The following is a 14,633-nucleotide window of genomic DNA, read 5'->3' as shown; positions in this document are numbered from 1 at the left end:
CCCAAAAAGCGTCAAAGGAAGCCAGCTGATGACAGCAGGCTCTGATTCTCTCGTGACCCCGTCGGAGCTGTGCTGGAAATGAAATGCTCGAAACACCAATGCCCTCGGTTTTTCCTTTAATTACGAGGATACCCTTAGCTCGCGCGCAAGTCATTTAAGCTTATCTGCTTTGGGACCTTTATCCGACGCGCAGTTATTTGGTACTCCGGCAGAGTGTGACGGTTGATATGCAGACACTAAAAAACTGTGCACCTGGCATGTATTCAAGAAAATTGAAACTTCCAAAATGAGGGATCCATTGTAACTATTCATATTCTTGCTAATCTCTGATTGAACGATCCTAACCTTAGATTATTTTATTTTTCTTTATTGATTTTGGACTGTTGGATTTTTCAGATTCATTAATTTATGCCAATCAGCTACTGAAGAGATTATACCATAATAATCGTCACGTTAAGAGCCTAAAAAATGGGAATGATGACTTGGATGGTTGACGTTAAGTTACATGCTCCCCAAGTGTGTCATTTAATAGTGCATGCATATCAACTATCATACTCTTTTAGAGTATCAAAGTTTTTATACCACAGCATCTTAGGGCCAGAGGAAAACCACGTGGATTCTGTGGCTGAAACGGGTGTTAATAGTATAAAGTAGTCACGTTTTCAGAGGATGTATGGAGATGTCCGTTTTGAAATAGTTGGGAGGATGCGTGATTTCAACCATGTTAAGGACGGAAAAATCAATAGAATTTTATTACCAGAATTAGTGAGCCCCACTACGATGTTTAAGTGAAATTTATCCTGATCACCGTCGCATTATTCCATTTTAACAATAAGGGTTAAAAATAAACTAGCTCATTGACATGGGTGAGTCCTATAAAGGCAAAAAAACAGGGAGAGATGCCCACCTTCAACTTAAAAGCAGACTCTGATGACTATATGAAATTTACTCTAAACACATATGTCAATCTAATAGTTAGGCCTTGGGATAAAAAAATTAGGTTCATCGGTGATTTAGATGGGCCACATAAAGGGAAATATTTTACTTTATATAACTCACTTGAATCACAAATTAGGTTGATTTTTAAACTCTACAGCTAAAACGAGATGACATACCTAGTGATTTGGCTAAACTTCACTTAAAAAATCATATTGGATTGTGTGTGAGAACTTTAATTTTTTCGTTCTCATCAATGACTTCTGTGTGAAATCACTTGAATTTAACTTCAACAATTAGTGGGCTCTAATGACATCCACTCAATTACTAGTGCGTCATCCATTTTAGCCATATGGCCCGGCTAGGTCAATGATTTAAGTGGGCCATATGAAGGAAAATAGTATACAAGGCAATGCTCGCCCTCCAAATTATTTCCCTTCGTGTGCTCATAAGAGTTATTGACGGGCTTAATTTTTAATTTATATATATATTTTTAATCTCAAACCCTAAATTTTAGCTTGACATCTAATAGTTTGAGTGAATTTCACATAATTATCAAGGTGGACAGGTCTTTACTCTTGCCCGGTGGTAAACTTAGAAGAGTTTCCACATTGGATCAAGGGTTTGAGTACCCATAGGTGGTGAAATCCCACTATGGCCTGAGTGTGTGAGTGTGTGATATGAAAAAAATGAGAATTTCGTGGTTTCACTCTTGTGCAAAGCAAATTGGGATTCTAATTCATCTTTATTTCAAAGTTATTGTAATTTGAATTTCAATTCATACCAAATCTATGCCATTGTAAATGTGGCAAAAAACTTACCCTTTTTTTTTTTTTTTTCCACACATGCACACGCACACCCCTCACACACACGCACGCCATGGGATTTCACCATTGGTGGGTACTTAAACCCTTGACCCGGTGTTGAAACTCCTGGGAGTCTACCACCCGGGTAAGAGTAAGGACCCATGCAAAAAAAAAAAAAAAAACTTAATTACTTACATCAAAGCATGTATCCCATGAGGCCATGGAGGATGGAAATATCAGTGATTAGACAATTCTTTACCATCCATTATTTTAAGTTTTTCTAGTTGAATGTGGAATTGTTAATCTTTTTTTCTTTTTTTTTTGTAAGCTGTTAATTGGATTTTTATGATCGTCCAATCAACTCGATTTTCTAGATATGAGCTATCTATCATCATATGGTCAGTTGCAAGTGAATGTGTACAAACAAATTAATGCTATCTGAATGGTTAAATTACTTATTATAAAGTTGAGTTAGATGTGAAAGACTTTATGTAGAAGTTTGGAGTTAATTACCAATACATATTTTATCTGTCAGTTGGAACATAAAAACACCTTTATCAATGGGGACCTTCAAGAGGAAATCTACATGCGGCCCCTTCTTGACTTTGTACATATAATGTTATACGGCAATGTATGACCTCAAGCAATCTCTACACGTGTGGTTCTAGTAGTTTAGTAGGACTATATTTTCTAATTGGATGTCAACGTTGTGTAGTTGATCATTCTATCTTTGTCAAACAACATAGGGCCTTTTAATACCATTTTAGTTGTATATGTTGATGATATTTTCATTATTGATGATGATGATGCTTAGATCTCTCTAGTTATATCATTCTAATAATAGATTTTGAGATGAAGGATAAAGAGCTAATGCATTATTTTCTTGAGATTGAAATCATCTATTCTTCAAAAGGCATCTTTATTTTTCAGAAAAAATATGCTTTTGACTTATTGCAATTTACCTTGTGTCATCTGAGTCCCCTATTGAAGTCAATCATTGAATATTTTCTTCTCCAATGATTCTCTTAACAATTCCAAGCTTTTTTATTCATACCTTGCTCAATTTGACAAGGGTTATGATTGCAGGGAGCTGGTTTATGAAGAATCCTTGTTCACATCATATTAATGCAGTGTTTCACATACCTTGTTATACCTTGTTATCCCAATGATCCTTACCCCCGCTCCGGTGGTAGACTCGCAGGAGTTTCAACTCCCGGTTAAGGGTTTGAGTATCCATAGGTGGTGAAATCCCACTACGGTGTGCGTGAGTGGGGGTATGCCTGCGCGTGTATAAAAAAAATAAAAAAAATACAAAGGGGTCGTTTGGCACCATGGATGGAGACCTTAGATTATTATTCCTATAGTTGCATGTGTAACATGTGTATCACTAGACTATTAATATATTAGACACATGACCCACTAATGATATCATAAAATAATTAGATTATCAATTGCATCACTATAATTACTTTAATATGATGATCAACACCGTCTAAACATTGTCCATGTAAATCAACAGTTAAAAATTGTTGGTTAGTCACTCGGACGTGATTTTGTGCTTGTGGCCCATCCGAGACTTAGAATTTCATCATTTTTTGGCAAAATATATATTTCAATGGGCTTATTACAACCATTGTGTTAAAAATTATATAAGTTCACTAATTAGAGACATTCAAGTTGATTTAGTAATTAAATTCAAACTCCCGCAAATATATTATGAATATCTACTTTTGGATTAAAGTTGATTCTCAATCTAGGGTGCCAAACACAACAAGAGGATTTCAAATCCAGGGGGTTCCGAATCAAAGGGGTTTCAAATCTACGCTCCCAAACAGGCCCCAAGTATGCTCTTAGAAAAGTATACTCTTTATGCTCTTTATGATCATTTTAATGTGCATGTATATTATGATGCAGATTGAGTATGTTCATATGAAGATTTTCATTTTATCACAGGCTTTTGTATGTTTAATGGATGAAATCTTACTTTTTAGAGAAGTTAAAAAGCAGTTTATTGTTATCTACTCTTCTGCTGAGGTTGAGCATCGTTCTATGGGATCACGAACTCATAATACTGCCGAAATTCTTTGGCGTTGTTTGTTTTTCTCTAATTTTAATATCAATATATGTTCTCGTTTACCATTTTACTTGGATAATTAGGCAGTAATCCATGTTGCCTCCAACTCAATTTTTCATGAGCATGCTAAGCATATTGAAGCTAACTATCCTTTCATTTATAAGAAGCTAGTATCCAACGTCATCAACACTCCTCACTTGTCTTCAAAATCCCAGTAGGTCAACATTTTCACCGAAACTGTATTTGAATCTATCTTATTGATGTTATATCCAAGTAAGGCATGATGAGTACCTATGTTTTATCTTGTTATGATTTTCAGGTGTAGGTGCATCTTTTGGAGTGGCCTTGTGATCTACCATATATCATTAATTATTTTATAAATAAAAAAGTTGGGGAGTGTCGAAAATTCTAATTCTAGCTTTCTCCTCGTAAGGGCCCATCAAAACAGTGATCCAAGGGCTGATAATGACTGGACATGCTTTCCAAACTGACACAACGGCCAAACGACGTGAGTTGGGCAACGGGGTTCGATGCATAGATAGAGAGGGGACCCTTTGGTAATTTTCTATTGATGTAGTGGCGTTTATATATATGGTCTGTCCTTGCGGGCAGAGCTTTTGCTTGCTCAATTGACCTTTGGAACGTCCGTCCGAAAGTGTGTCCGCTGGATAAATTTCACGAGAAAAAGAAAAACTCAGTACTCTGACATATAAAAACCTTGCTACACAGGCACTTATAATTTACTTAGAAATTGCATACCTGGCATAAAATTATCCAAATCAAACTGTTCAAATTATGTTAACCAGTATAGGTGTATCGTTATCCCAAAATTAAGCTTATTTTATTATCTTACAACCGGAATGGTGGACATTTATCACTGTTAAAACTGAAAAGTATCCAACGGTCATATTTTAACAAAAAAGTATCCACAAGTCAGAGGTTAGAATTCTTCAACCAATATGATGTTAGCATTACGAATTTTAAAAAATGGGATCCAGAATCTAGTCAGTTTTATTTGAGTTAATATAAACGTATACAATTTCTTAGTGCCTGAGTATCATATAACTCCTATTATAATGTTACTTTCAGAAACGCACGCCTAAACACAAGCGCCATGCATTTGCTGATGTGGAATGGATCTTCTTGATCGGGGCCGTTCAGTTTTCGGGCTTCACTGTAAGTACCTATTAATTTTAAATTTTAATCGGTTCACTTATGAGGAAGGTGGGAAAAAAATTAAAATTTGAACGGTTAGAAGAAAGGATAGTGAACGGCCTAGATTCAACTTATAAATTTGGCCAAACTGATGAGTGGACGGGACTACCTAGGCTAGGTCTATGGTAACATGGCCGATGAGCATGCCCTATCTACCGCACGTTCCACGTTGGCGCTTACGTTTGTTCGGCTGACTCATTCACACGTTAGACTCGAATTCATTGCGGAAAATTACATTACATCCGCCTGTTCGGAGCTCAGGACAGGCAAAGGCTCCGAGGGCCACTGAGGGGCCAACATGATATATAAATCTTATCCACACCGTTTATATATTTTTTCATATAATTCTAGAGTCCTCGAACTAACATAAGATATATATAAATCTCAAGTGGACCACACCATAGGAAGCAGCGGTGCTAAGGACTCCCACCGTTGAAACCTTCCTAGGGCTCACTGTGTCGTTTATTTTCCATCCAACCCCTTGATATGATCATATACACATGGATGAAGTGAAAAAACAAATATCATCTTGATCTAAAACTTCCGTAGTCCCTAAGAAATTTTCAACGGCAGGAATTTAATCAGCACCGTGTGGCGCATTTGAGACTTAGATCTTCTCTATAATTGGAATGATTTATAAAATAATATGAAAAAAATGAATGGGCAGTGCGGATAAAGTTCATGTATCATGGTGGCCCCCTCAGTGGCACTCGGAGCCTCCTACTGTCCCGAGCTCTGACCAGGCGGGGGTAGGACCTAATCCTCGCGCCATTACATCATGAGAGACGAATCTTTCCACGTATACGCGAGCTTTCGGTTCTGACAGGTGGGACTCTGTTTTAATAATCCAAACCATCCGTCTCATGCATCTCAGTATCACTGGGGAAGAATTATTCGCCGAAATTATTTTCAAGAGAACAAAGTAGAACTTTTAGACTTGTGGCCTACACATGGACGGTTGCAAATTTAAATATAACGGTGGTCTACGATCAAGTGGAAAAGTACCAAGATTGGGGATATTGTAAATGGGGTGCTCAACCGGGACGCGGATTCCCTCCCAAAACCTTTTGCAGGACGAAGTTAGGTGGGGCCCAGCGTGATGTTTATGAGAAATCCACCAGGTCCATCAGCTTTGCAAGATCATTTTAGGTGATGGGCCCAAAATGATCTAAATCCAAAACTCAAGTTAACTATATATATAAGGAAAACGTGTGTTGGTAAATTACTACCGTTGAAACCTTCCTGAGGTCTACCGTGTTGTTTATACATCATCCACACTATTCATGAGATCATTCCTACTGGGATGCATGTTTCAACGGTGGACGTTCAATCCTCTGTCGTGTGGCCCATCTGAGTTTTGGAATTCCATTAATTTTGGGCCCTTAACCTAACATGATCTTGAAAAACTGATGGACATGATGGATTTCAATAAACATCACGGTCGGCCCCACGTAAATTCCCGTCCTAGGAAGTTTCTGCGAAAGGCTTTCGCAATAGGAAATCCGCGTCCGCTCAACCGACCGGACACGGATTGCCTACTGCCATGTCAACATGCAGTAGCTAATGGACAAGGCTCTGTGAGCCCCATCATGATGTATGCATTTCATCCACACCGTCCAACTATTTTTCCATACCATTTTAGGTCATCAGCCATGAGGCAGATCCAAATCCCATGTGGACCACACCACATGAAATAGCGGTGATTGAATGTGGACCACACCACATGAAATAGTGGTGATTGAACGCCCTCCATTAAAATAAATTTGAGGGCCACGAAAGTTTTGGACAATGCTGATATTTGTGTTTTCCCATCATCCAGGTCCGTGTAACCTAATCAACAGGTTGGATGGCAAATAAACATTACAGTGGCCCTAGGAGGTTTTTAATGGTAGGCGTTCAATCATCACCGTTTTCTTGCAGTGTGGTCCAATTGAGATTTGGCTGTCTCGGTCTACAGAGGGGAGTGTGTATGGCATCCAAAACGTTCGTCACTGTTAACCTACCGTGAAACTGATGATTGTCCCAGCTTGAATTTTGATCTTCCAATTTCGTTGTGGGGCGACCATGATACACGTTTTTTTTTTTTTTTTCAGCTAAGCCCAGGCGTGTTGCGAGAAACCCCTGTTACTAGTCCATGTAACCCAAAGTTCTGTAGGGACATGGCGATGTCCAAATCCACTCCGTCCATTCTTTTCACCGTATCATTGTAATATCTGAATTTAAAAATGAGACAGGTACAAAACTCAAGGGGGCCACGCCACAAGAAACAGTAGGGACTGAAGGGCCACCGTTGAAATGTTATTGGGCCCCAAAGATGTTTTGGCTGACGATGATATTTGTGTTTTCTCTACGTTCTGGTGGGAATCACCTTATCAACAGGTTGGTAGGTATTTCCATCCCAAGCTCGTTTGAGCTTTGAATCTGCATAATTTTCAACGGACTGTCCCACTGCACCGATGGCGCTTAGGAGTTATTGTGCACCAAATCAAGGCTTCAAGTTATAGTGCTACAGTTTGATATGGTCTTATGAGAGCTGCTGATTTGGAAGCAAAGAACGTTTCTGGGAATGACCAAACTGATCTCTGCTGCACATTTTCCAGCAGGTCACGTGCACCATCTGGTCCATTCAGCAGATGGGGGCCATCATGAACATTTTGTGGCGAAAAGATAAGGCTGCCACCTTCACAAGTGCGTTAAGACAAGCAAAAGGGAGTAGATGGGCAATGCATTCTACTCAACAAATTCTCTTGGTTCACCTTACTATCAATGGCCTGAATCCCACACGTGCAAACCTGACCCAACACACTCGAGTTGCAACCCTACCCCTAGAAATCACAATAAATACCAATCTAATGAGCTTGAGAACCCGTTTGGGAGTTATTCCTCCTTGTGCTGTAAGGAGGAGTAAGCTAAAAAGAATTCATTCGAAATCATTAGACAATTTATGTAAATTCCTCATTAGTGTTTTGAGATAAATTAAATGGCATTAATATATGCTATGAAGGGCTGTTAGCTAAAACATATAATTAGAGCTGGATATACACTTCATAATCAAAACAGAGAAAATATGAGAAATGGGTAAGGGCCTCGCACTCATATGTTACAGACATTCTCACTAAAACACCTAAAGGGATGAAGGGAAAAACAGCAAAAAGATGGGCATTCCTAGGGTTACACAAGAATTTTCAGCAAGGAATCAGCCTGTCACTCCGAAGCCAAATGGGGATCGTCTCCTGCTGCCACCTTCTCCGTACTGTTCATTCCACTTCCGGAGTTCATTCATGCTTGTGGCATCATAGGCAACTGATGCTCCAACCTAATGAAGCAAATGGCACAATGTAAATTACTATCAAAAGTAAAGTTGACCCCTTCAAGGTTGATTCACAACTTGATTGGGATGCATATGTAAATTACTATCAAAAGTAAAGTTTGACCCCTTCAAGGTTGATCCACAACTTGATTGGGATGCATATGTAAATTACTATCAAAAGTAAAGTTTGACCCCTTCAAGGTTGATCCACAACTTGATTGGGATCCATATGTAAATTACTATCAAAAGTAGAGTTTGACCCCTTCAAGGTTGATCCACAACTTGATTGGGATGCATATGTAAATTACTATCAAAAGTAAAGTTTGACCCCTTCAAGGTTGATCCACAACTTGATTGGGACGGCGCTATGCATCCGCAACCTTCAGGTTCAAGCCTAGCTCATGTAGAAGAAGAAACTATTGTTTGATCATCCAGATAAAACTCTTGGTCAATTGTCGAATTGTGTAGACATCCACTTTCGGATTCTTTTCTCTCTTCCAGATGCAATCGTGGCTTATTAGGTGTATGGTTTGAACAACCCTTCATATGGTTGTGCCTTTGTTTTTAACCAATAAATATCTCTGTGGTACCATCCACCTTTGCTAAAAAAGGGGGTAAAGAGGAGGAAGAGTGGTAACAACACCTGATCACCATGAAATTGGAGGCTCAAAATCACAAAGGAAACTTGTTGAAAATCAACTGACCTAGCATTCCACTTTATATGTAATAAGAGCCAAATTAAACAAAGCTATTTAAGATATCGAGCAAGCATGTCAAACTTGCATGTGATTACATGTTGACATATTTCTGGTGGGTAATTTCAGATCGAACCATGGAAATAAAACTCGGCCGAACTCGGCTGGAGATGAGAGATGAATATACTTTGGTTTCGCTAGTCACTGTCCTGAGAATCCACCCAAATCAAGAATAATTTCCGACTGAGCTGGAAATCCTGGCAATGTTTTCAGTTGATTTGGAATGAGTTGTACTGGTTTGGTACTATGGTGGATCACACTCCAATTGAGCTATTTCAACCCCTCAGAAAATGCTGAAATTCTTTGTTTACATCGGTATATAAATGAATGTCAACTAAAAATTCCTTAAAAGTACCTTGTCTTACTTGTTTTATTGAAGGACACCAGCATTTTGGAAATAAATGTACCCATTAGATTGCAACTTTGAAATGTTCCGGTAGAAAAAACCACAAATAAGGTGGCAGATCTGCAACTTGGGTGAGGCATTTTAGTATATGGTTATTGCAAATCTGCAATCTAATGGGTTTGGGGTTTAAATTAGGTGTTGTATATCCTGATAGATTTCTAGATTTCTAATTCGTTTCAGTAAATTCAGGTTCAAATTAGAAGAGGCTTTGGCATTTTTGTAGTATAAATTAGCAAAGAACCCTCTTATATCTTTACTATTTTGAACTAAATGAAGGGCACAGATGACCTGATCTGTTCTCTATGTATAGAGTATAGATTTGCTTAATTGTGTGAGTGTAAAATAAATGTCTCTTCATAAAATACCATTCATGAAAACAACCGACCCCAGATAGCTGGGACAAGACTCTATGATGATAAAGATCTATACCTTCCATCCCAAGTCATATTCTACAATTGCTGTCAATTTTATTTTTAGATTACTGATCACCTGCAACCGAGATACATATGCACATAATCATCCCCATCCTCAATCTCATGATCATCATCAAAGCATTGTCCCAATTAATTAGAATCGGCTACACAAATCCTGTTATGCCACTCCACACTGTCACGGACCATATCCTCACTTAAACTGACCTTCAAGCATTAACTACTACCACCACCACAGTCCTTTTGGGTATTACCCTTGCCCTTTTAGATCTTTTCAATTGGAACTGACTATCTCGTTCAGACTAGTGCAGTTCCTTATCTCTGTTGCAAGTGTTACAGTTTAACCTATGACTAAATTTTACAAGCTTTTTGCCCTTGAAGATGAGTTTTCTAAGGTCAGAAATGGAAGCCAAAATTTTGAAGCAGAAACTAGGCTGTGGCGTACCACTGGTTGTAGGTGGTGATCGTTCCCCCTATTCTCTTAACATTATAGAATAATTGTACAGAAATCAATATTGGTTTCAACGGTATCACCCTATCAAACGCTTAGTCTGACCTGAGAGAATATACACTGGGCACTTCTCTTTCAAGTGTTTCAATCAATTACCATGGGAATTTGAACTACAAAAGGAGATTATTTCCATACCTTAGCTTTTGCTTGAATAAAATCGTCCAAATTCAGAGGCCTCAATACTGGTGGTGCATTATTTGTACCTCCCTAAACCAAAAAGCAATGGCAATTTAGCATATGTGAAAAAGTGAAAGAGAGAGAGTAATGAGTAATCAGATGAATTGTAAACATGCACAAGTAGACACATCAACGCCTATCCACAAAGCCCAATGCCCATGCACTGGTTCATATATTTTCAGAAATGAAGTTATTCCTTAAAGCATACATAAATCTGGTTCAACTCTAACTGCGTCCAAGGAAATAAACAGACATCAACAGTAACCTACAAATCAAGGAACATACCTGCTTTTCTTCTTCTAGAAGTTCTTGCACTGGCCTATATGCCGCTGCGATACATAGGTTCTGCACAAAAAGAAAGTAAGAAATTGAGGAATAGATGGCCAAGAAAGACAACAGGTGTTGGTACTTCACCTTCAAATCACTCCCTGAATATCCTTCAGTGGCATTGGCAAGTTCATCAAATCGGAATACAGAATCAAGGTTTTCTTGGGCCAGAAATATTCTTAGAATTTTCATCCGATTCTCAGCATCTGGGAGGTCCACATATATCCTACATACCAAAATTTTAGTCACTAGAAGCAGAAGGAAGAGGAAATGGTAGTGAAAAGTAGAAATTCAACTATTTTTTTTATTAGAAACATCCTGGAATCATGAGAGTAAGGGAGCAGACATGCTAAGTATACTATTCATAAGTTAATAACTAGGCAGACCAAAGCGTATTTGCTACGGACATCAGTGGTGTGCCCTTTAGAGTGTACCAAAGGAGGAGGCGTTGCCGACAGAATACCAGAGCGGAGAAGTTGATGTGGATGGACGACGGGTCCATCGGACCCACTTTATGACTCGCTACGAGTGCAGGAGTGGCATGACCGCACCTCGACCATATATCCATGGGTCGGAATTCACACCCTACCACATGGGTGTTCACCTCGACCATAGATCCATCGATCGGATTTCACACTCTACCACATGGGTGTTTTAATTTTGGACTTTTTGGTTATTTTTCTTGTTTTAGGGGCTTTATTGTAACTTTCTTTATTTTTCGTCTTTTTGTTATTTTTCTTCTTTCCAGGGGCCTTAGTGCACTTTTACTTTTTCCATAGCTTATATATACGTTGTGAGGAACCCTATTTTTATTATTATTGAATGAATAAGAATTCATCTATTTTCTTCCTCTTTATTCAAGAGATTAGGGTTTCAGGATTGGGTCTTGGGTGTTGAGGATTCCACCCCGATTTCGAATTTCTCTCTTTCTAAAATCTTCGAGGTGCAGGAAAAAGTAAGAATCATCTTCCTCCTTTTCTTTTGACCAGTGTTTCAAATAGCGCCTGTAGCATACGCTATGTAGCGTAGCGTGACCATAGCGCTACGTAGCGTCCCAAATAGCGTAAATCCCATGTAGTGTATGCTACAGGGGTCGTAGCATACGCTACAGCTACGTAGCGTGTAGCGTCCGCAACGTAAGCTACAATGTATTTTTTGACTATTTTATTTTTTTTCACATTTTCTTTGTTTCTAATGTTGAGGAATGTGACACTTGTATCATACTTGATACTTTTAACCTATGGGATTTTTATTTCTTTTCATAATTGTGACTTGTGGTTTCAATTAGACATTATTAATTAAAGTGATTTGCTTACAAAGTTGTTGATGTGATAATTATTTGATTTGGCTTATATATGTGGATAGGCTTTTGATAAATGATAACTAATAACTTTTTTGAACATGCTTATAATTGATAAAATGAATCATCTTTTAGGCATTTTTACATTTTTTCCCCTTTTTTTTTTCACCATCTATTATATTTGTCCTATTTTTAAATTAAAAAATAGAAGTATCGTGTAGCTTACGCTACATGCTACATATTTACGCTACACGCTATAGAGGGCTGAACGCTACGCATCACGCTACCGCTATTTAAAACACTGCTTTTGACGACAAAGGATCTATACCTTCTTCATCTTGAACCTATCATCCTTCACCCCTTTCGTTTCTCTCTGGATACTCCTTTTTAGTTCGAACAGAAAAGAGGGATGGTTAGTCAGTAGAATCAGATCCAAGCTTACTTGTGGACTGACTTATGCTAGATCTGGGATATCCCCATATCCCGAGATCCTCCCTTTTTACTGTTTACATGATCTTATGCTAAGGGGCATGATCCTGATGGAATAACTTCATCTTTGTGTTGAGATTTACCTAATCCCTTTGATTAGAAACAGTTAGTTAATCGGTTTATTTATTTGAATAATCTTTAACCTGATTATACATGCATCTAGGGTTAGGTTATCACATGTCCTTGCATCAATATTACTTCCTATGTTTTTAGATGGAAAAAACAAGACCAAATATCCTTTTTGCAAATGTACTTTTTATGTTTTTAGTTGCAAACAAATAGGAATCATACATTCTATGTTTTTAGTCAGAGAAAAAAAGGAATTAATATAATATTTAAAAAAAAAAAGGAATTATATCTTTTTTGCAACAGTACCTTCTCGGCAAGCGACGAATGACAGCATCATCAAGGTCAAATGGTCGATTTGTGGCACCAAGAATGAGGATTCTTTGGCTATCTTTGGACCTCAGTCCATCCCATGCTGCCATAAATTCGTTTCGCATTCTTCTAGTTGCTTCATGCTCAAAAGCACCACCACGAGCACCTAGCAGACTGTCAACCTAAAGAAACCAAATTCAGCTGCTCAATTAAACCACTTTCCAGAGAAACTTCCCGATTGAAGTGTGGCGTCAGAACATATAATAAGGTCTTATACAATACTCGCACCAGAGCTTTGTGCACTGCTATCAGGTTTTCCAGTCTATACAAGTGGGGCCCATGGTTCAACAATCCAAACCCTTCTCATATCACAGGTCTCACTACGTGCAGCAGTCCATGCATCAAAAAGCTCTGAGATACAAATCCTAAGCTATCAATAGGTACCCAACAAAAGAGATCATCATCATCATCAAAGCCTTATCCCAACTAATTGGGATCAGCTACACTCATCCTGTTACACCGTTCCAACAATAAAATAAAAATAAATAAATAAATAAAACAGTCATGGGTCAACACTCAACCAAGAAAAGGCCAAAAAATGCTGTACCCATCATCTTCAATCTGTTTTGGTGCACCAGCCGACCATCCTGATCCATGCATAGAATCCACAGAAGGGCTATACAAGCTGGCCAATTCAAGATTGAATAAGAGAAGTAATCCGGTTTTAACTGTGTTGGCACACAAATCCAATCGGATAGTCCAATATAAAGAGCCAATTGGATTGTGGGGTCCACAAGTCCACTCTGGTGATGATTTCAGCACTTATATTCAACCAGTTATTCATGCATGTAACAGTACAGCATATACAGTCTTATGGTTGTATATAATCAATGTATTGACTATTGAGGCTTGCAACCAAACAGCACATGCAGCACATACGATCAACCGTATAGCTGTAACAGTCCATACGGTTGCATATCAATGAGATATAAGTATGGAAGGAAAGACCTAGTAACTTCTTTCAGGGATTCTAAAGATAGTTGTATAAAGGCCCAAGTGGCATACATAGAGAGCATGGATGATGATTATTAAATGATGCATTTATTCTAGTAATTTTAATCTTTGCTTCCTATGATGGGATTCAATTTTCTAGTGGTGCATGCAATGCCTCTTGAGGCCCTTTGGTGTGACTTCATTGTGTTTGAATAGAGCAACTCCGCATATTTGTTATTTTTAATCTTTTTGCATATTATTCAAGTGACTGGAGCCGTATAAGGCATCTAGAGTTGGAATTGATCAATGAAAAGGGTATGTATTTGAATATTTAGGCTTCTAGTTTGATTTCCTTCAATAGGCTACACTATTGGCCATCCATAAAGAGGCCTATCAGATCAAGTTGTTTGGATCACTGAACCATTGCCCCATTTGTCCAAACTGAAAACCTGATATGCAAACCAATGAGATTAAGTAGGGAAGAAAGATCTAGAAACTTCTTTAAGAGGATTCTACAGATAGTAG

At 38.3% G+C, this 14,633-nt stretch overlaps 1 protein-coding gene across 5 annotated transcripts in view; it reads right to left on the bottom strand.

Annotated features, from left to right (window-relative positions):
* Positions 1-7,972: 7,972 nt before the first annotated feature.
* LOC131242160 (uncharacterized AAA domain-containing protein C16E9.10c-like) overlaps positions 7,973-14,633 on the bottom strand; it is a 53,757-nt gene continuing 47,096 nt past the window's right edge. For 3 of the 5 annotated variants that reach the window (XM_058240618.1, XM_058240614.1, XM_058240616.1), the window contains 5 exons: positions 13,113-13,297; positions 11,036-11,174; positions 10,907-10,966; positions 10,580-10,651; positions 7,973-8,347 (listed from right to left, as the gene is read on the bottom strand). In XM_058240618.1, coding sequence (XP_058096601.1) covers positions 8,228-8,347; positions 10,580-10,651; positions 10,907-10,966; positions 11,036-11,174; positions 13,113-13,297 — 576 coding nt within the window. In that variant the 3' untranslated portion in view covers positions 7,973-8,227. Of the gene's footprint in view, positions 8,348-10,579; positions 10,652-10,906; positions 10,967-11,035; positions 11,175-13,112; positions 13,298-13,345; positions 13,527-14,633 lie in introns of those variants that run through there. The other 2 variants (XM_058240617.1, XM_058240619.1) reach the window with 2 other exon arrangements.

This window comes from Magnolia sinica, chromosome 4 (assembly GCF_029962835.1).
Source record: "Magnolia sinica isolate HGM2019 chromosome 4, MsV1, whole genome shotgun sequence".
NCBI classification, from domain to species: Eukaryota; Viridiplantae; Streptophyta; class Magnoliopsida; order Magnoliales; family Magnoliaceae; genus Magnolia; species Magnolia sinica.
The sequence above is the reverse complement of the archived record's forward strand: the minus strand, read 5'-3'. Positions and strand labels throughout refer to the sequence as shown.